Below are 17,667 nucleotides of genomic sequence, written 5' to 3' on the forward strand. Positions count from 1 at the left end.
CTGTAGCCACTGAGGGATTCCCATAAGGTAGGAGTAATTACAGAAGACACTAACTCCCTAAAGCACAGTGCTTACCTGTAGCCATTGAGAAAGGCTTCTCCCGAGGTAGGAGTAATGTCCCCTGTCAGCATCTTGAAGGTGGTTGTCTTTCCTGCTCCGTTTACTCCCAGCAACCCAAAGCACTGACAGACACAACACACAGGTATTTCATGGGCAAAGGCTGACAAGAACAACGGGATCTCACAGAATCAGTGCTGTCTCCATCAAACACACGGACTCAAAGATGTTCTTAAATCAAGTACATAAACACATCACGTTATGTTTTTTTGTATACACATAAGAGCACACAAGCACACACACACACACACACAGAGTAATGAAACTTACACATTTCAAAAACTGAAATAATCAGCAAGCAAGAAATCCATCCACACACTGATCAATAATCAGTCAATCCATCCACACACTGATCAATAAATCAGTCAATCCATCCACACACTGATCAATAAATCAGTCAATCCATCCATACACTGATCAATAAATCAGTCAATCCATCCACACACTGATCAATAAATCAGTCAATCCATCCACACACTGATCAATAAATCAGTCAATCCATCCACACACTGATCAATAAATCAGTCAATCCATCCACACACTGATCAATAAATCAGTCAATCCATCCACACACTGATCAATAAATCAGTCAATCCATCCACACACTCAGCTGACAGACCACATAACCAGGCAAACACACCCAGAGAACGAGAATTGACTTCTCAGGGGCCATTCAACCAACAGTTCATCAACTGGTTTAATCTGTCAACAGAGCAACCAAACAGTCCTATGTATCAAGAACCCAACGCCATACTAACCCTCTTTCCCATACCATTCAATCTTCATTCATCAACCAACGACTCATCAATCAATCAATCAACAAACCAGCCCAACAGTCATATTGTATTGTATTGTAATGTATTGTATTGTATTGTATTTCTCTTTTTATCACAACAGATTTCTCTGTGTGAAATTTGGGCTGCTCTACCCAGGGAGAGCACGTCGCTACACTACAGCGCCACCCATTTTTTTTGTATTTTTTCCTGCGTGCAGTTTTATCGGTTTTTCCTATCGAAGTGGATTCTTCTACAGAATTTTGCCAGGAACAACCCTTTTGTTGCCGTGGTTTCTTTTACGTGCACTAAGTGCATGCTGCACACGGGACCTCGGTTTATTGTCTCATCCGAATGATCAGCGTCCAGACCACCACTCAAGGTCTAGTGGAGGGGGAGAAAATATTGGCGGCTGAGCTATGATTCAAACCAGCGCGCTCAGATGCTCTCACTTCCTAGGTGGACGCGTTACCTCTAGGCCATCACTCTACTCATCAAGAATCCACCTGCACAACCCCCCTCTTTCTCAAATGACCCAATCTTCATTCCTCTATCTGATCAAGGGGAAAGAAACAATCCACAGATCCACACTGACCTCTCCAGGTGGAACTCCAAGACACAGTCTGTCCACTGCCAGGTGTTTGCCCAGCTTCCGGGTCTTGTACACCTGGACACACAGGTAACGTCACTGTACAACATGTCTTTACACTGTACAACAGTACTCACGCTGTACAGCACGTGCTCACACTGTACAAGTGCTTGCAATGTGCAACAGGTACTTGCATGTACACATACTTTACACAGTACAACAGATACACTGTTCATCTGGTGCTTACACTGTATAACACCGTACAGCAGGTACTCACACTGGATAACAGGTCTTACACTGTACACAGGTACTTACACTGTACAAGAATTCAGACTGTTTACAGGTACTTACACTGCACAACAAGAATTCAGACTGTTTACAGGTACTTACACTGCACAACAAGAATTCAGACTGTTTACAGGTACTTACACTGTACAACAGGTACTTGCACAGTACAACAAGAACTCAGACTGTTTACAGGTACTTACAATGTACAACTGTCAGACTGTTTACAGGTACTTACACTATGACTATACAACAGGTACTTACACCGCACAACAAGAATTCAGACTGTTTACAGGTACTTACACTGTACAACAGGACAAAATGTCAAAACTGCCCGATGTAAACGGTTAACTCACTCCGGACGACTAGTTCTCTCCCTTGCTTTTCCCTACAGACGACCCATTTGTTAGGGTTAGGGTAAAAATCACAAAAAATACAAAACATAAAGTAACTGAATGAAACTCCCTGTACTTGACCCACTGACCCCTCTCCTCACGTCGTGTGAACGTCCACCCTCCTCCCTCTTCACTACTCTCAGAAGCTGAATCACTATCAGCACCTACTTGATGGTAGCTTTCTTCACTGCAGATACTTTATTCAATGTCTTCATCATCCTCGTCAATGTCGAAACCTTCAGTCTGAAGCATTTCAATCACTTCATCAGAGGTAAAAGCCGCTGTTGTGATCCAGTTTGCTCCAAAAATTTCCACTTGTATCGCCTGCGACGCCATTTTTGATACGCATGCAGATTAACTTGTCGTGTGGGGTCCTGAACTTGCTGGCTCGCTGTGGAGTGTGTTGTTATGGAATCTCATGAAGAAACTTTCCATTCAACCCTTGACATGTTCACAATGCCTGGTGTAGCTGTGATTTTTATGCTACCCCATGAAGAAATCGTGGAAAAAAATTTAACTGTCGAAACCGCTATAGCGTTCTGTCGTCCAGAACGCTACCTTACGTCAGGAACGCTATAGCTTTCCATCGTCTGGAGTGGGTTAAAGGTCCCCTAGCCTTTTATAGCTGTAGAGGCAGTGAATCTGTATTCACTACTTCAAGGCTTGGCATAGGAAGGCAGGGCGAATCCTCTCCTCCCACCACTTTAACCGTCCCTGACCAAAGCCAGGTACTCATTCACACTTTAGTGGAGTGAGGGAAACTGGAGTGAAGTGCCTTTACCAAGGAACATAACACTGCACCGAAATGCAGCCTCCAACCCTTGACTACTGGATCAGAAGTCAAATGCCAACCAAATTTTCAGCCACAGTGACTCCAATGCAAAAGAAGAAAAAAAAAGGAGAAGGAAATAGCAGCATAAAAATCCCACAGCAAAGAGAAATATAAAAACAACAACATGGAAATAGCAGCACAACAAATTCCACAACAAAGTTATATACAAAACAAGGAAATGTCAACACAAAAAAATCTATAACAAAGATATATATATACAGGAAATACCACCACAAAAAAATCCACAACAAAGAGAAATACAAAGGAAATACCACCACAAAAATCCACAACAAAGAGAAATACAAAAACAAGGAAACAGCACCACAAAAAAAACCCACAGCACAAGAGAAATGCAAAATAAAGAGCACCACAACAAATCCCACGACACAAACCAGCAGACCCACCTTGGTGAGGTTCTCCAGACACAACACGTCGTACTTGCCATTGCCCTTCAGCACACGCCTACGTTCTGAGGCCACGTCGTAGTCCTCGTCTTGCACAGTGCCCTGGGGGGCCGTGGACGTCCTGCACACCAATCACTTCCACTGTGGGACACTCCTTTCACTTTCTCTTTCTGCTCCTCAAGGAGGCGTCACTACGTTCACACAAATCCATATCTTCCAGGCAGATGACAATAATAATATATTGTACTTATATTGAGCAAACTCCCCCCCAAAAATGGGCTCTAAGCACCTCGCGTGAAACAGTACATATATATTAGTGCATTATACAATGCAAGAGCACGACAGCTGCCCAGCAGCAGCATAACCCGACACACTAGTCAGGCCCTGAGTGCATGCATATATATCAGAGCAGATTTCTTCTGCAGAATTTTACCAGTGGACATCACTTCTGTTGTCATGGGTTTGTTTTCAGTGCTTTTCTTCCGTCATTGCTGCCGTGTGCACATGTCAAATGGTCCGCATAAGGACAAGCCCGGAGTTTCCTTTTTTTTTGGAGGAAGTATCTGGGTTTGTTCCAATGTACCTTTTATTTACCTGTATGCTAGGTGAATGGGTAGCATGAGCAGCACTGATGTGAAGTTGTGTACCTTGTGTATGGAGAGAGAGTTACCACTCTTTCTGCTTCCCATGTGGACGCATTACCAGTGTGACACTGTTCCACAATTTGTGGAGTTTGTACATGTAACATTTTTCAGGTTATAACAATATAACACAGTGTGAAATCAGCAATGCAGGTTCAGAGGCAGCCTCTGGTCTGGGAAATGCAAATGTATGCATGTGTTCCATCACTTTATGATTTCAAATGAGCTCTTCATAAACCTGTGTGTATTTATGCGATTCAATGAAGCACTCATGGAAGATTCAGATTCCTCATGCATATACCTTTATAACTCTACCCATGAAAACAGAGTACGACTGCCAACATGGTGGGGGTAAAAAGGGTCATACACGTAAAAACCCACTTGTGTATAAGAGTGAACATGGGAGTCAAGCCCACGAACGAAACAAGAGGAGGAGATATACCTTTACCATTTTGGTGGTAAGTCACAGACATCATCAATGTTAGATGTACAAAATACTGTTGCTAAATGAACTGAGAGACACAGGAGGGTAGGTGCAGAGCAAAACTAACGTACCCCCACCTGAGAAAAGAGTACGGGTGAAAAAGCAGAGGACTTACTTGTGGCTGAGGAAGAAACGATATTCACACAGCAGCGTCACCAGGAAGAAGGCCAAACCGATGGACGCCATGGCAACCAGAAGTCGAGGGATCAGCTCCCACTCCATGGGTGACATCATCAGGTCGTACTGACCTGCACATAGCGTGAATAATGTGTTGTTTTCACACACATCCTGAACAACAATGTGTTTTTCCTCTGTGTTGTTGTTTCACTATGTTCTGACTGGCACACAACATGAACAACAATGTGTAGTTTTTTCTGTGTTCTGACTTACACAACATGAACAACAATGTGTAGTTTTTTCTGTGTTCTGACCTAAACTATATGAACAATGTGTTGTTGTTTCTCTGTGTTTTGACCTGCACATAACGTGAACAATGTGGTGTTGTTTCTGTGTTCTGACCTAAACTATATGAACAACAATGTGTTGTTCTAGGTCTGTAATGTTTCAGTAGCATTGCCCACACTGAAATCCACCACTGCTCTCTTAAACTTCAATTACATAATGACAGTAAAATAGCCGATTACACTTTCACGTTGCTTAAATAACAAGGGTTTAGTATCATATCTATTTACGTTTCGACATGATGAAAACAAATCTAAATTAAAAGGAAAAGCCAATCTGACTGTCCTGATTTTTCAAAAACACTGAATGCAATGCAGCCAAGGAGTGTCACACCCAAATCCCCACACATCTGTCCTACATATGGAAGGTAAACAAACTGCATATGCATATATACAGTGACACAAACACACGCAAAGATACAAACACACACACACACACACACACATTCACACACAGTCACACACACACACATAAACACATACACACACACACACTTACACACACACACACAAACTAACTTCTGTCAAACTGCATACTGACCTGTTTTGAAGTAGAACTCATTCTTGTACTCATTGAAAGCCAGTTCAATCAGACCTCGGCCCAGACAGTAGTTGGGGAACATCATGAAGACGATCTTTAACACACTGTGCACCCTCTCCAAGTCCTGAACAACAAACAAAAACTTCAGGTCAAATTTGAAATTTAAAAAAAAAAAAATTCTATAGCATACATGACATCCTATACATTTCTGGCAGAATGGCAAAAATTCTGTAACATACATGACATCCTACACATTTTGGCAGAACAGCAAAAATTCTATAACACACATGACATCCTATAAATTTCTGGCAGAAAGGCAAAAATTCAATAACATACATGACATCCTATACATCTCTGGCAGAACAGCAACAATTCTGTAACATACATGACATCTTATACATTTCTGGCAGAATGGCAAAAATTCTGTAACATACATGACATCTTATACATTTCTGACAGAACAGCAACAATTCTGTAACATACATGACATCATATACATTTCTGGCAGAACAGCAACAATTCTGTAACATACATGACATCCTATACATTTCTGGCAGAACAGCAAAAATTCTGTAACATACATGACATCCTATACATTTCTGGCAGAACAGCAAAAATTCTGTAACACACATGACATCCTATACATTTCTGGCAGAACAGCAACAATTCTGTAACATACATGACATCCTATACATCTCTGGCAGAACGGCAACAATTCTGTAACATACATGACATCCTATACATTTATGGCAAAATGACAAAAACTCTGTAACATACATGACATCCTATACATTTCTGGCAGAACGGCAACAATTCTGTAACACACATGACATCCTATACATTTCTGGCAGAACGGCACCATTTCAGAACTCTCAAGGCCTAACAAAGCACATCAGGTTATGCTGCTGGTCAGGCATCTGCTCAACAGATGTGGTGAAGCATATATGGACTTCTCCGAACGTTGTGACGCCTCTGTGAGTAAAATGAACTGACACAGAAATGAATGTTGCATACGGAACATAATAAGACAATGTACAAGGGTATCTCATATAACATTAGATATTAGATAAAGTACACAAGGCAGTTAAATATTCTCCAATGTGTTTTATCTTGTCAAGAAGGCAGTTAAATATTCTCCAATGTGTTTTGTCTTGTCAAGAAGGCAGTTAAATATTCTCCAATGTGTTTTGTCTTGTCAAGAAGGCAGTTAAATATTCTCCAATGTGTTTTGTCTTGTCAAGAAGGCAGTTAAATATTCTCCAATGTGTTTTGTCTTGTCAAGAAGGCAGTTAAATATTCTCCAATATGTTTTGTCTTGTGAAGAAGGCAGTTAAATATTCTCCAATATGTTTTGTCTTGTGAAGAAGGCAGTTAAATATTCTCCAATGTGTTTTGTTTTGTAAACAAGGCAGTTAATTATTCTCCAATGTGTTTTGTCTTTTCAAGAAGGCAGTTAAATATTCTCCAATGTGTTTTGTCTTGTCAAGAAGGCAGTTAAATATTCTCCAATGTGTTTTGTCTTGTGAAGAAGGCAGTTAAATATTCTCCAATATGTTTTGTCTTGTGAAGAAGGCAGTTAAATATTCTCCAATGTGTTTTGTCTTGTCAAGAAGGCAGTTAAATATTCTCCAATGTGTTTTGTCTTGTCAAGAAGGCAGTTAAATATTCTCCAATGTGTTTTGTCTTGTCAGGAAGGCAGTTAAATATTCTCCAATGTGTTTTGTCTTGTCAACAATGTTTTCAGTCCACTGATCCACAATGTAGCGTTGTTATCTTTTGCCCCATGCACAAAGTATTTTCTACACATGGGACCTCTTATCATCTCATCCAAATGACTAGATGCTCAGTTTGATTGTCCCTATCAAACTGAAAAAAAACAAACAGGGCAAGACCAAGACTGGAACCCAGGCCCTCACTGACACTGTACTGGCAGACAGGAGGGCAGTCTTCACTGGGATTATTTTTACTATGCTGCTGCCAACTATGGCCGCACAGAGCAAACTGACATGCCTAGTTTACATCAGTTTGACGTGGTACAGTGTATGACACCGGCCGTAGCTACTTTCGTTTTCTCCGCATAGGCGGGTAGTAGTTTGCACAGGACAGGAATCAGACCCCTGCCAGAGTCTGCACTAGTGGGTCACAGTAAGTATGTGTAATTAAAAAAAGTCAACCATTCTGCCACCTTCCTCCACACACAGACACTTGCACACACATTCATACTCACACACAAACATACGTACACACACACACACCAACCCCCCCCCCCCACACACACACACACCAGCCCACCCACCTTATCATAGGAGAAGATTTCCAGGAGAAAGCTGGAGACAATACAGGTGATGCCGGTGAACAGGTTGATGACGATCAGACAGATGTAGGCCGTGCTGGGTTCGTTGAACCAGAACGAGGCAGGGTACATCACAGGTGTGATCGACCACCTGACATCCACAATCAATCAATCAATCATCACAGGTGTCCTTGACTGCCTGACACAATCAATCAATCAATCGATCATCACAGGTGTCCTTGACTACCTGACACAATCAATCAATCAATCAATCATCACAGGTGTCCTTGACTGCCTGACACAATCAATCAATCAATCATCACAGGTGTCCTTGACTGCCTGACACAATCAATCAATCATCACAGGTGTCCTTGACTACCTGACACTTAAATCAATCAATCAATCAATCAATCATCACAGGTGTCACTGACTACCTGACACAATCAATCAATCAATCAATCATCACAGATCTCACTGACCAGCAATCAATCACCACAGGTGCTTAATTCAACATACGCAAGGCTTACCTACTGCCTGTTAAGCTTTCTGGCATGTTGGGCAGCAACAGTACGCAGGACACCACAAATCAAACCCACTAATGACGATGATCATCACTTTGTTGCAAAGCTAAAGAGAGTGAGCATTTCCACCACAAATCAAAGCCACTAATGACGATGATCATCACTTTGCTGCAAAGCCAAAGAGAGTGAGCATTTCCAGCACAAATCAAATCCACTAATGACGATGATCATCACTTTGTTGCAAAGCCAAAGGGAGTGAGCATTTCCACCACAAATCAAAGCCACTAATGACGATGATCATCACTTTGTTGCAAAGCCAAAGAGAGTGAGCATTTCCAGCACAAATCAAAGCCACTAATGATGATGATCATCACTTTGTTGCAAACCCAAAGAGAGTGCGCATTTCCAGCACAAATCAAATCCACTAATGACGATGATCATCACTTTGTTGCAAAGCCAAAGAGAGTGAGCATTTCCAGCACAAATCAAAGCCACTAATGACGATGATCATCACTTTGTTGCAAAGCCAAAGAGAGTGAGCATTTCCACCACAAATCAAATCCACTAATGACGATGATCATCACTTTGTTGCAAAGCCAAAGAGAGTGAGCATTTCCAGCACAAATCAAATCCACTAATGACGATGATTATCACTTTGCTGCAAAGCCAAAGAGAGTGAGCATTTCCACCACAAATCAAATCCACTAATGACGATGATCATCACTTTGTTGCAAACCCAAAGAGAGTGAGCATTTCCACCACAAATCAAAGCCACTAATGACGATGATCATCACTTTGTTGCAAAGCCAAAGAGAGTGAGCATTTCCAGCACAAATCAAATCCACTAATGACGATGATCATCACTTTGTTGCAAAGCCAAAGAGAGTGAGCATTTCCAGCACAAATCAAGCATTTCCAGCACAAATCAAAGCCACTAATGACGATGATCATCACTTTGTTGCAAACCCAAAGAGAGTGCGCATTTCCAGCACAAATCAAATCCACTAATGACGATGATCATCACTTTGTTGCAAAGCCAAAGAGAGTGAGCATTTCCACCACAAATCAAAGCCACTAATGACGATGATCATCACTTTGTTGCAAAGCCAAAGAGAGTGAGCATTTCCACCACAAATCAAATCCACTAATGACGATGATCATCACTTTGTTGCAAAGCCAAAGAGAGTGAGCATTTCCAGCACAAATCAAAGCCACTAATGATGATGATCATCACTTTGTTGCAAACCCAAAGAGAGTGCGCATTTCCAGCACAAATCAAATCCACTAATGACGATGATCATCACTTTGTTGCAAACCCAAAGAGAGTGAGCATTTCCACCACAAATCAAAGCCACTAATGACGATGATCATCACTTTGTTGCAAAGCCAAAGAGAGTGAGCATTTCCACCACAAATCAAATCCACTAATGACGATGATCATCACTTTGTTGCAAAGCCAAAGAGAGTGAGCATTTCCAGCACAAATCAAATCCACTAATGACGATGATTATCACTTTGCTGCAAAGCCAAAGAGAGTGAGCATTTCCACCACAAATCAAATCCACTAATGACGATGATCATCACTTTGTTGCAAAGCCAAAGAGAGTGAGCATTTCCACCACAAATCAAAGCCACTAATGACGATGATCATCACTTTGTTGCAAAGCCAAAGAGAGTGAGCATTTCCAGCACAAATCAAATCCACTAATGACGATGATCATCACTTTGTTGCAAAGCCAAAGAGAGTGAGCATTTCCAGCACAAATCAAGCATTTCCAGCACAAATCAAAGCCACTAATGACGATGATCATCACTTTGTTGCAAACCCAAAGAGAGTGCGCATTTCCAGCACAAATCAAATCCACTAATGACGATGATCATCACTTTGTTGCAAAGCCAAAGAGAGTGAGCATTTCCAGCACAAATCAAAGCCACTAATGACGATGATCATCACTTTGTTGCAAAGCTAAAGAGAGTGAGCATTTCCACCACAAATCAAAGCCACTAATGACGATGATCATCACTTTGCTGCAAAGCCAAAGAGAGTGAGCATTTCCAGCACAAATCAAAGCCACTAATGACGATGATCATCACTTTGCTGCAAAGCCAAAGAGAGTGAGCATTTCCACCACAAATCAAATCCACTAATGACGATGATCATCACTTTGCTGCAAAGCCAAAGAGAGTGAGCATTTCCACCACAAATCAAATCCACTAATGACGATGATCATCACTTTGTTGCAAAGCCAAAGAGAGTGAGCATTTCCAGCACAAATCAAACCCAACAATGACGATGATCATCACTTTGTCGCACAACCCGACGGAGCAAGCGTCTCTGTCACACAAACTTACCCATACATGAGGAAAAGGGCGATCACTGCTGGGAGGTTGTCAGTGGAAACGTAGGCCGGGATTTGGAAGATGAGCAGGATCATGACGCACATGAAGGCTGGGATCACATAGTTGGCCTGACGACACAAAGCGCCAGGTCAGGTCATACACACTCAGCATGAAATGCTTTCTGTCTGCTGGCTTGTCAATGCGAAGACATTTTGAGGGACAAGTTGATTCTTTTATCTACTTGTCTCCAGGACAACTAAAAATCATGTAGAAACTTCTAGTCCTGCTATCTGACTGCCCATGTAAAGTCAGCATAAATCACCACATAAGACTACACAAGCATCAACAAAAGATTTCAACCCAGCAGTAAGCTGCAAGCCTACACAAATCCACCCATGGTGTCTGAATCTGAATCAATAATGATGTTCCATCAACTCTGATGATTATACAGTGTTGCAAGTGTGCTTAGAGAAGGCTGAAAATAAATCAAACTGGATGAGTATAAATGCAGAGAGAGAGAGAGAGTGAGAATGAGTGAGAGAGATAGAGGAGAGACACAGAGAGAGAGAGAGAGAGAGAGAGAGAGAGAGAACCTCATCCTGACCCAGACGTAGTTGTCAAATTTTCAAACCCTGCTACCTGACTACCTATGTACACTCAACACAAATCATCACTCTCAGACTGAACAACAACAGTGCTTAGTTGAAAGTCCCACAGCCTTTTGTGGCCGCTGGGACAATGAACACAATCCACTGTGTCCAGGGCTTGACAAGGGAAGGCGGGGCCCAATCCTCTTCTGTCAAATAACTATCTTCAACAGCAAATTTCAACCCAGCAGAAAGCTGTAAGCCGACACAAGCCTGTCCCTGTTCTGTTCAGCTGTTTCTCATGAAGGCATCACTGTGTTCAGACAAATCCATTTGTGCTACACCACATCTGCTAAGGAGATGCCTGAACAGCAACATAGCCCAAACCGCTTAGTCAGGCCTTGAGGAAAATAGAATAAGTAAATAAATGAATAGATAAGTAAATAATAATGATCATAATAAAAGGTAACGACAATAAAATATAGTGCAACTTCTGTTTCAGTTTCTCAAGAAAACGTCGCTGCCTTCAGAGAAATCCATATACACTACACCACATCTGCCAGGCAGATGCCTGACCTACAGAAGCGTAACCTAACGCGCTGAGCAAGGACTTGAGTGCATGCATATATATTTGTGCACCTATCCGAATGGATTTCTTTTACAGCAGAATTTTGCAAGAGGACAACACTCTTGTTGCCATGGGTTCTTTTTTAATGCATCAAGTGTGTGCTGCACATGGGACCTTGTATACTGTCTCATCCGAATGACTAGACGCTCAGTTCAATTTTCCAGTCAAACTGAGGAGACAGGGTGAGAGCGGGACTGAAACCCAGACCCTCACAGACTCTGAACTGACAGAGAAGCGTCTCAACCATTCTGCTAACTTCCTCCTGTGGTGCAGGAAAGAGGCAAGCGGAAGGCTGGCGTCTCACCATGTCCCAGACATAGTTGCCGATCCAGTACATGACGGGGTTGATGCCGGTGACAAACTGCAGGTGCTTGGCCTTGGTGCAGCGCTCGTACACCAGGAACACCACAAAGCTGGCCGGCACGAACGACATGGCCACGATGATGAAGATGGAGATCAGCACGTCCGACCCCTCCAGTCTGGTGACACAACGATACCGTCATGCAGATAAAAGTAAAAAAAAAAAGAACAAACAAGTAGAGTTTAATGACCTACTGGTTCCTACACCATTAAGGTCAAGTTTTTTCACTGGGAGTTGTTTTGGTAGTGAGATTTGTTTGTGTTGTGGGGATCGTAAAAAAAGGTAAAATGAAGCATGATAAAATGAAAATAAATAGAACGTTTTACTCTCTGACAACATACAGATACCATCATGAAGGAAAAGGTAAAATAAAGCAAGATAAAATGAAAGTAAAATGAAATAAAAACTGTTTCCTCTCCAGTATGTAAAGTGTTAACACAAAGAAACTGTCATGCAAAAAAAAGAAAAAAAAAAAAAGATGAAATGAAAAAAAAATGTTTGCACTCCAGTTTGACAACAACAAAACTGTCATGCAAAATAAAGTAAAATACAAGATAATTTTTTTTTTTAAATTAAAAACTATTTACTCTCCAGCCTGCCAACACAAAGAAAAAGTATACAGAAAAAAAGTAAAATAAAACCAGATAAAATGAAAATAAAAAATAAACTGTTTTCGTTAACTGATGTCACATTATACATCCATCAAAGATTGGTTTCTCAGTTATTGTTTTTTTAACTTACACAACATAATCATTAATTCATCCATCCAGACCACATCAGAAATAATCCTTCCATTACTTGAAAATCTTTTTTTTTCCCTTTTCTACACATGAACACAGTTATGTTGAAAAACAGCTGTACATCTAAGCAACACTCACACAAAGTCCATGGTGTTGAGAACGTTGTTGGTGTCATTCCACGGGTGGTTGATCACAGTGATACCTGTTCACAATCAGAAACACCTTTGTGTTAACAAAACTGAAGGTGCACCTGCATATGAAAATAAACATGTCTAAGTTTCCCTACATGAACACACATAACAGATTCATGAATGCATAAAAATCTATACACATGTACTCAAGCATGTGTATGCATGTATGTATACAACCCCCCACGAACACACACACTCTTTTAAAGTATTTCAAAACACACAATCAGGCATTTGCACACTAAAACCAGGACACACAGACATGCGCACAATCACAAAAACACACGCACACAAGAAATCACAAAACCATACATACACATGCCTGTTCGCACACATGTGCATGCAAAAACACACACCTATTCATGTTCCCTCAGAGTAAACTGGCCACAATACGTCAATACACACACATACACCACACACTGTGCTTTTTTCACCTCCCAACCTTAGATCTCAAAGCATGCACAAGCACAAGCACAGTTTGAGTCTGCCTTCCTAAACCCACAAACAATACACACACTTTCACCAGATCTCTACCATCCGTCTCCCCACATCAACAAACAACACACACACTATCACCAGATCATTACGATGTGTCTCGCAACACCAACGAACAATACACACACTTTCACCAGATCATTACGATGTGTCTCCCAACATCAACGAACAACACACACTTTCACCAGATCATTACGATGTGTCTCCCAACATCAACGAACAACACACACACACTTTCACCAGATCATTACGATGTGTCTCCCAACATCAACGAACAACACACACACACTTTCACCAGATCATTACGATGTGTCTCCCAACATCAACAAACAAAACACACACACTTTCACCAGATCATTACGATGTGTCTCCCAACATCAACGAACAACACACACTTTCACCAGATCATTACGATGTGTCTCCCAACATCAACAAACAAAACACACACACTTTCACCAGATCATTACGATGTGTCTCCCAACATCAACGAACAATACACACACTTTCACCAGATCATTACGATGTGTCTCCCCACATCAACGAACAATACACACACTTTCACCAGATCATTACGATGTGTCTCCCAACATCAACGAACAATACACACACTTTCACCAGATCATTACGATGTGTCTCCCCACATCAACGAACAATACACACACTTTCACCAGATCATTACGATGTGTCTCCCAACATCAACGAACAATACACACACTTTCACCAGATCATTACGATGTGTCTCCCCACATCAATGAACAATACACACACTTTCACCAGATCATTACGATGTGTCTCCCAACATCAACAAACAACACACACACTTTCACCAGATCATTACGATGTGTCTCCCCACATCAACGAACAATACACACACTTTCACCAGATCATTACGATGTGTCTCCCAACATCAACGAACAATACACACACTTTCACCAGATCATTACGATGTGTCTCCCCACATCAATGAACAATACACACACTTTCACCAGATCATTACGATGTGTCTCCCAACATCAACAAACAACACACACACTTTCACCAGATCATTACGATGTGTCTCCCCACATCAATGAACAATACACACACTTTCACCAGATCATTACGATGTGTCTCCCAACATCAACAAACAACACACACACTTTCACCAGAAATCTACCATCTGTCTCCCCACACCCACAAACAACACACACACATTCACCAGATCTCTACCATGCGTGTCCCCACACCCACATACAAGACACACACTTTCACCAGATCTCTACCATGTGTGTCCCCACACCCACAAACAACACACACACATTCACCAGATCTCTACCATGCGTGTCCCCACACCACAAACAATACACACACATTCACCAGATCTCTACCATGCGTGTCCCCACACCCACAAACAATACACACACTTTCACCAGATCTCTACCATGCGTGTCCCCACACCCACAAACAATACACACACTTTCACCAGATCTCTACCATGCGTCTCCCCACACCCACAAACAACACACACACATTCACCAGATCTCTACCATGTGTCTCCCCACACCCACAAACAACACACACACATTCACCAGATCTCTACCATGCGTCTCCCCACACCCACAAACAACACACACACTTTCACCAGATCTCTACCATGCGTGTCCCCACACCCACAAACAACACACACACATTCACCAGATCTCTACCATGCGTCTCCCCACACCCAACACCCACAAACAACACACACACATTCACCAGATCTCTACCGTGCGTCTCCCCACACCCACAGACTGACCGTAAGTGGCAGGGTCGACAGGCTGGCCCCCCTGGGTGTCCGGCAGGTTGGCACGCAGAATGGCGTTGTTGATGGCGTTGAGGAAGGTCGGCACGGAGTGGTAACCTTTATGGTTGAACCACAGCTGGGTACAGGAGTAAGAAGAATGAGAAAATGAATGAAAGAAGAAAAAAAAAAGTGTCAATCCTGAAGTCTGTCATCGTCCTCACAAACTCTTGCTCCCTTCTGTGAATTCTGTTTGATATAATGACTGCATTGATCATGCCCCCCTTTATTTTAACCATTTATTTTGAAATTTCAATTAATGTTTAAATTAATTGTTCGACACTCAATGTCTTGTTCCACAAATCCTTCACTGGTCTGTGTAGATTCAGTGCTGTTTACAGAGCTTTATTTTATGTGGTCTGTCTACAAGTCAGCATCTGCCTGTATGTCTGTCAGTATGCATTACTGGCAAAGAAAAATAATGTGTGTAAACCCATGTCCATAATCTCTGTCAATATTGCACAGCTGTGAATGACAACTGTACATAAACTGCTCAAAAATGCCAATGGCCTGTCCTCTCACCTTTGCCACATTCCTGACGGCCAGTCCTTTGAACAAGGGGGGAGCGTTGAGACCAAAGTTCTCTGGGACGTCCTTCTGAACCAGTCCAAAGGACAGTGCTCCGTACCTGCAAACAACAGTCAGCTTCAATGTGTTGTGGGGCTTTGTGCTGAAGTGTATGTCAGTGCGTGCCTATGTGTGCATATGTGTTGAAGGTAGCTGGTAGGTACACATGTATTTTAAAATGTATGTATGTATTGTGTGTGTGTGTGTGTGTGTGTAGTCACATTGATGTAATGTGTTATGTTAACAAAAGTGTTTTGTAAAGCACCTAGAGCAGATTTCTGGATAGTGTGCTATATAAGTATCCATTATTATAATCATTATTATTATTATTAAGGTTAGAAGTCCCATAGCCTTTAATGGCCATCACAGCAGTGAATTCATATCCACTGTGTCTACAGCTCACCGTAGGAAAACAGGACCAAATCCTCTTCTTCCGCCGTTTCAACATTCCCAAACCAAGTCACATGTTACACTACATGGTGGGGGAGAAAGTTCCAGCATATGTATGTTGTTAAGGTGAGAACATTCAGCATGAACAAACACCTGAGAAAGCACACACCTGTGGAGACGCTTGTCGTAGGTGGTGTAGAGCAGGTAATCCTCTGTGTGCTGGCCGGTGACGTTCACCAGCCGGTCCTGGGTGATGATTCGCCAGTCGGGGGCATTCTCGTAGCCACCCGGGCGACACTGGTACCCAGACTTGTCTTGGGCGCAGGTGCAGGATGGGTAATAATGCACCGGGGAGTACCCTGGGTCTGAAAAAAATCCATGAGAACATCATTCTCAGTATCATCTGCACATCACTGCTTCAAGTACCCCTAGGAAACAATCTGTAACAATGTTTGATAATAGAGAAAAAAAACCCACATATACTGACAAATTTAACATTACTGTTATCTGGGCTATCAAACATGCACAACGACATATATATGCATATTTATGTATTGTGGAAATAAATGGAATAACTTTATCATCATTATTATTTGGGCTATCAAACATACACAATGACACTCATATGTATGCATATGTAATAAATGTACAGTGTAAATAAATGCAATTCTTAAGGCCAATGAACTGTTCATCCTTAAGAACTTGTTCTGGAACATACGAGTGTAACCCCAGATATGAACAGAGTGTCAGAAAAGTGAAAAGATGGTTAGACAAACAAAAGGAGTTGGCATGATTTTGCACACAGCATATGTTAGAGACTGAGGGGAGAGAGAGAGAGAGAGAGAGACAGAGACAGACAGAGAGAGCCAGACAGACAGAGAGAGCCATGCAAACTACTACTTTCGTTACTAAATGTCCTAGGATTAGATCTAAATCTGGAAATTTTTTTTATCTGAAACAGACATGTGAATTAAAGTGGCTGGGCTCCCCTAGAAATAAGCAAGCGAATCAATGATGTGTGTTAACCAGTCCTTTATACCCAGAATAGGGCAGACTGGGTGGAAGCAAGGGGTTGGTTGTGGATTGTCAACCAAACTTCCTTGTTCACCATGACACAAAGGTCACTCAGCACATGACATGAGGATCACTCAGCACACGACATAAAGATCACTCAGCACACGACATGAGGATCACTCAGCACACGACATTAAGATCA

The 17,667-nt window shown here is 41.9% G+C and overlaps 1 protein-coding gene across 1 annotated transcript in view; it reads right to left on the bottom strand.

Moving 5' to 3' along the window:
* The window catches only part of LOC143276039 (ATP-binding cassette sub-family A member 2-like), a 98,718-nt gene that overhangs the window by 20,531 nt on the left and 60,520 nt on the right, over window positions 1–17,667 (bottom strand). Inside the window, exons 32-43 of the mRNA XM_076580426.1 lie at window positions 16,621–16,816; window positions 16,017–16,122; window positions 15,450–15,573; window positions 13,131–13,194; window positions 12,196–12,370; window positions 10,689–10,804; window positions 7,819–7,966; window positions 5,523–5,646; window positions 4,636–4,768; window positions 3,396–3,516; window positions 1,486–1,557; window positions 76–182 (exon numbers count right to left, since the gene is read on the bottom strand). Coding sequence (XP_076436541.1) covers window positions 76–182; window positions 1,486–1,557; window positions 3,396–3,516; window positions 4,636–4,768; window positions 5,523–5,646; window positions 7,819–7,966; window positions 10,689–10,804; window positions 12,196–12,370; window positions 13,131–13,194; window positions 15,450–15,573; window positions 16,017–16,122; window positions 16,621–16,816 — 1,486 coding nt within the window. The remainder of the gene's footprint in view (window positions 1–75; window positions 183–1,485; window positions 1,558–3,395; window positions 3,517–4,635; window positions 4,769–5,522; window positions 5,647–7,818; window positions 7,967–10,688; window positions 10,805–12,195; window positions 12,371–13,130; window positions 13,195–15,449; window positions 15,574–16,016; window positions 16,123–16,620; window positions 16,817–17,667) is intronic.

This window comes from Babylonia areolata, chromosome 31, assembly GCF_041734735.1.
Source record: "Babylonia areolata isolate BAREFJ2019XMU chromosome 31, ASM4173473v1, whole genome shotgun sequence".
Lineage (NCBI taxonomy): Eukaryota > Metazoa > Mollusca > Gastropoda > Neogastropoda > Buccinidae > Babylonia > Babylonia areolata.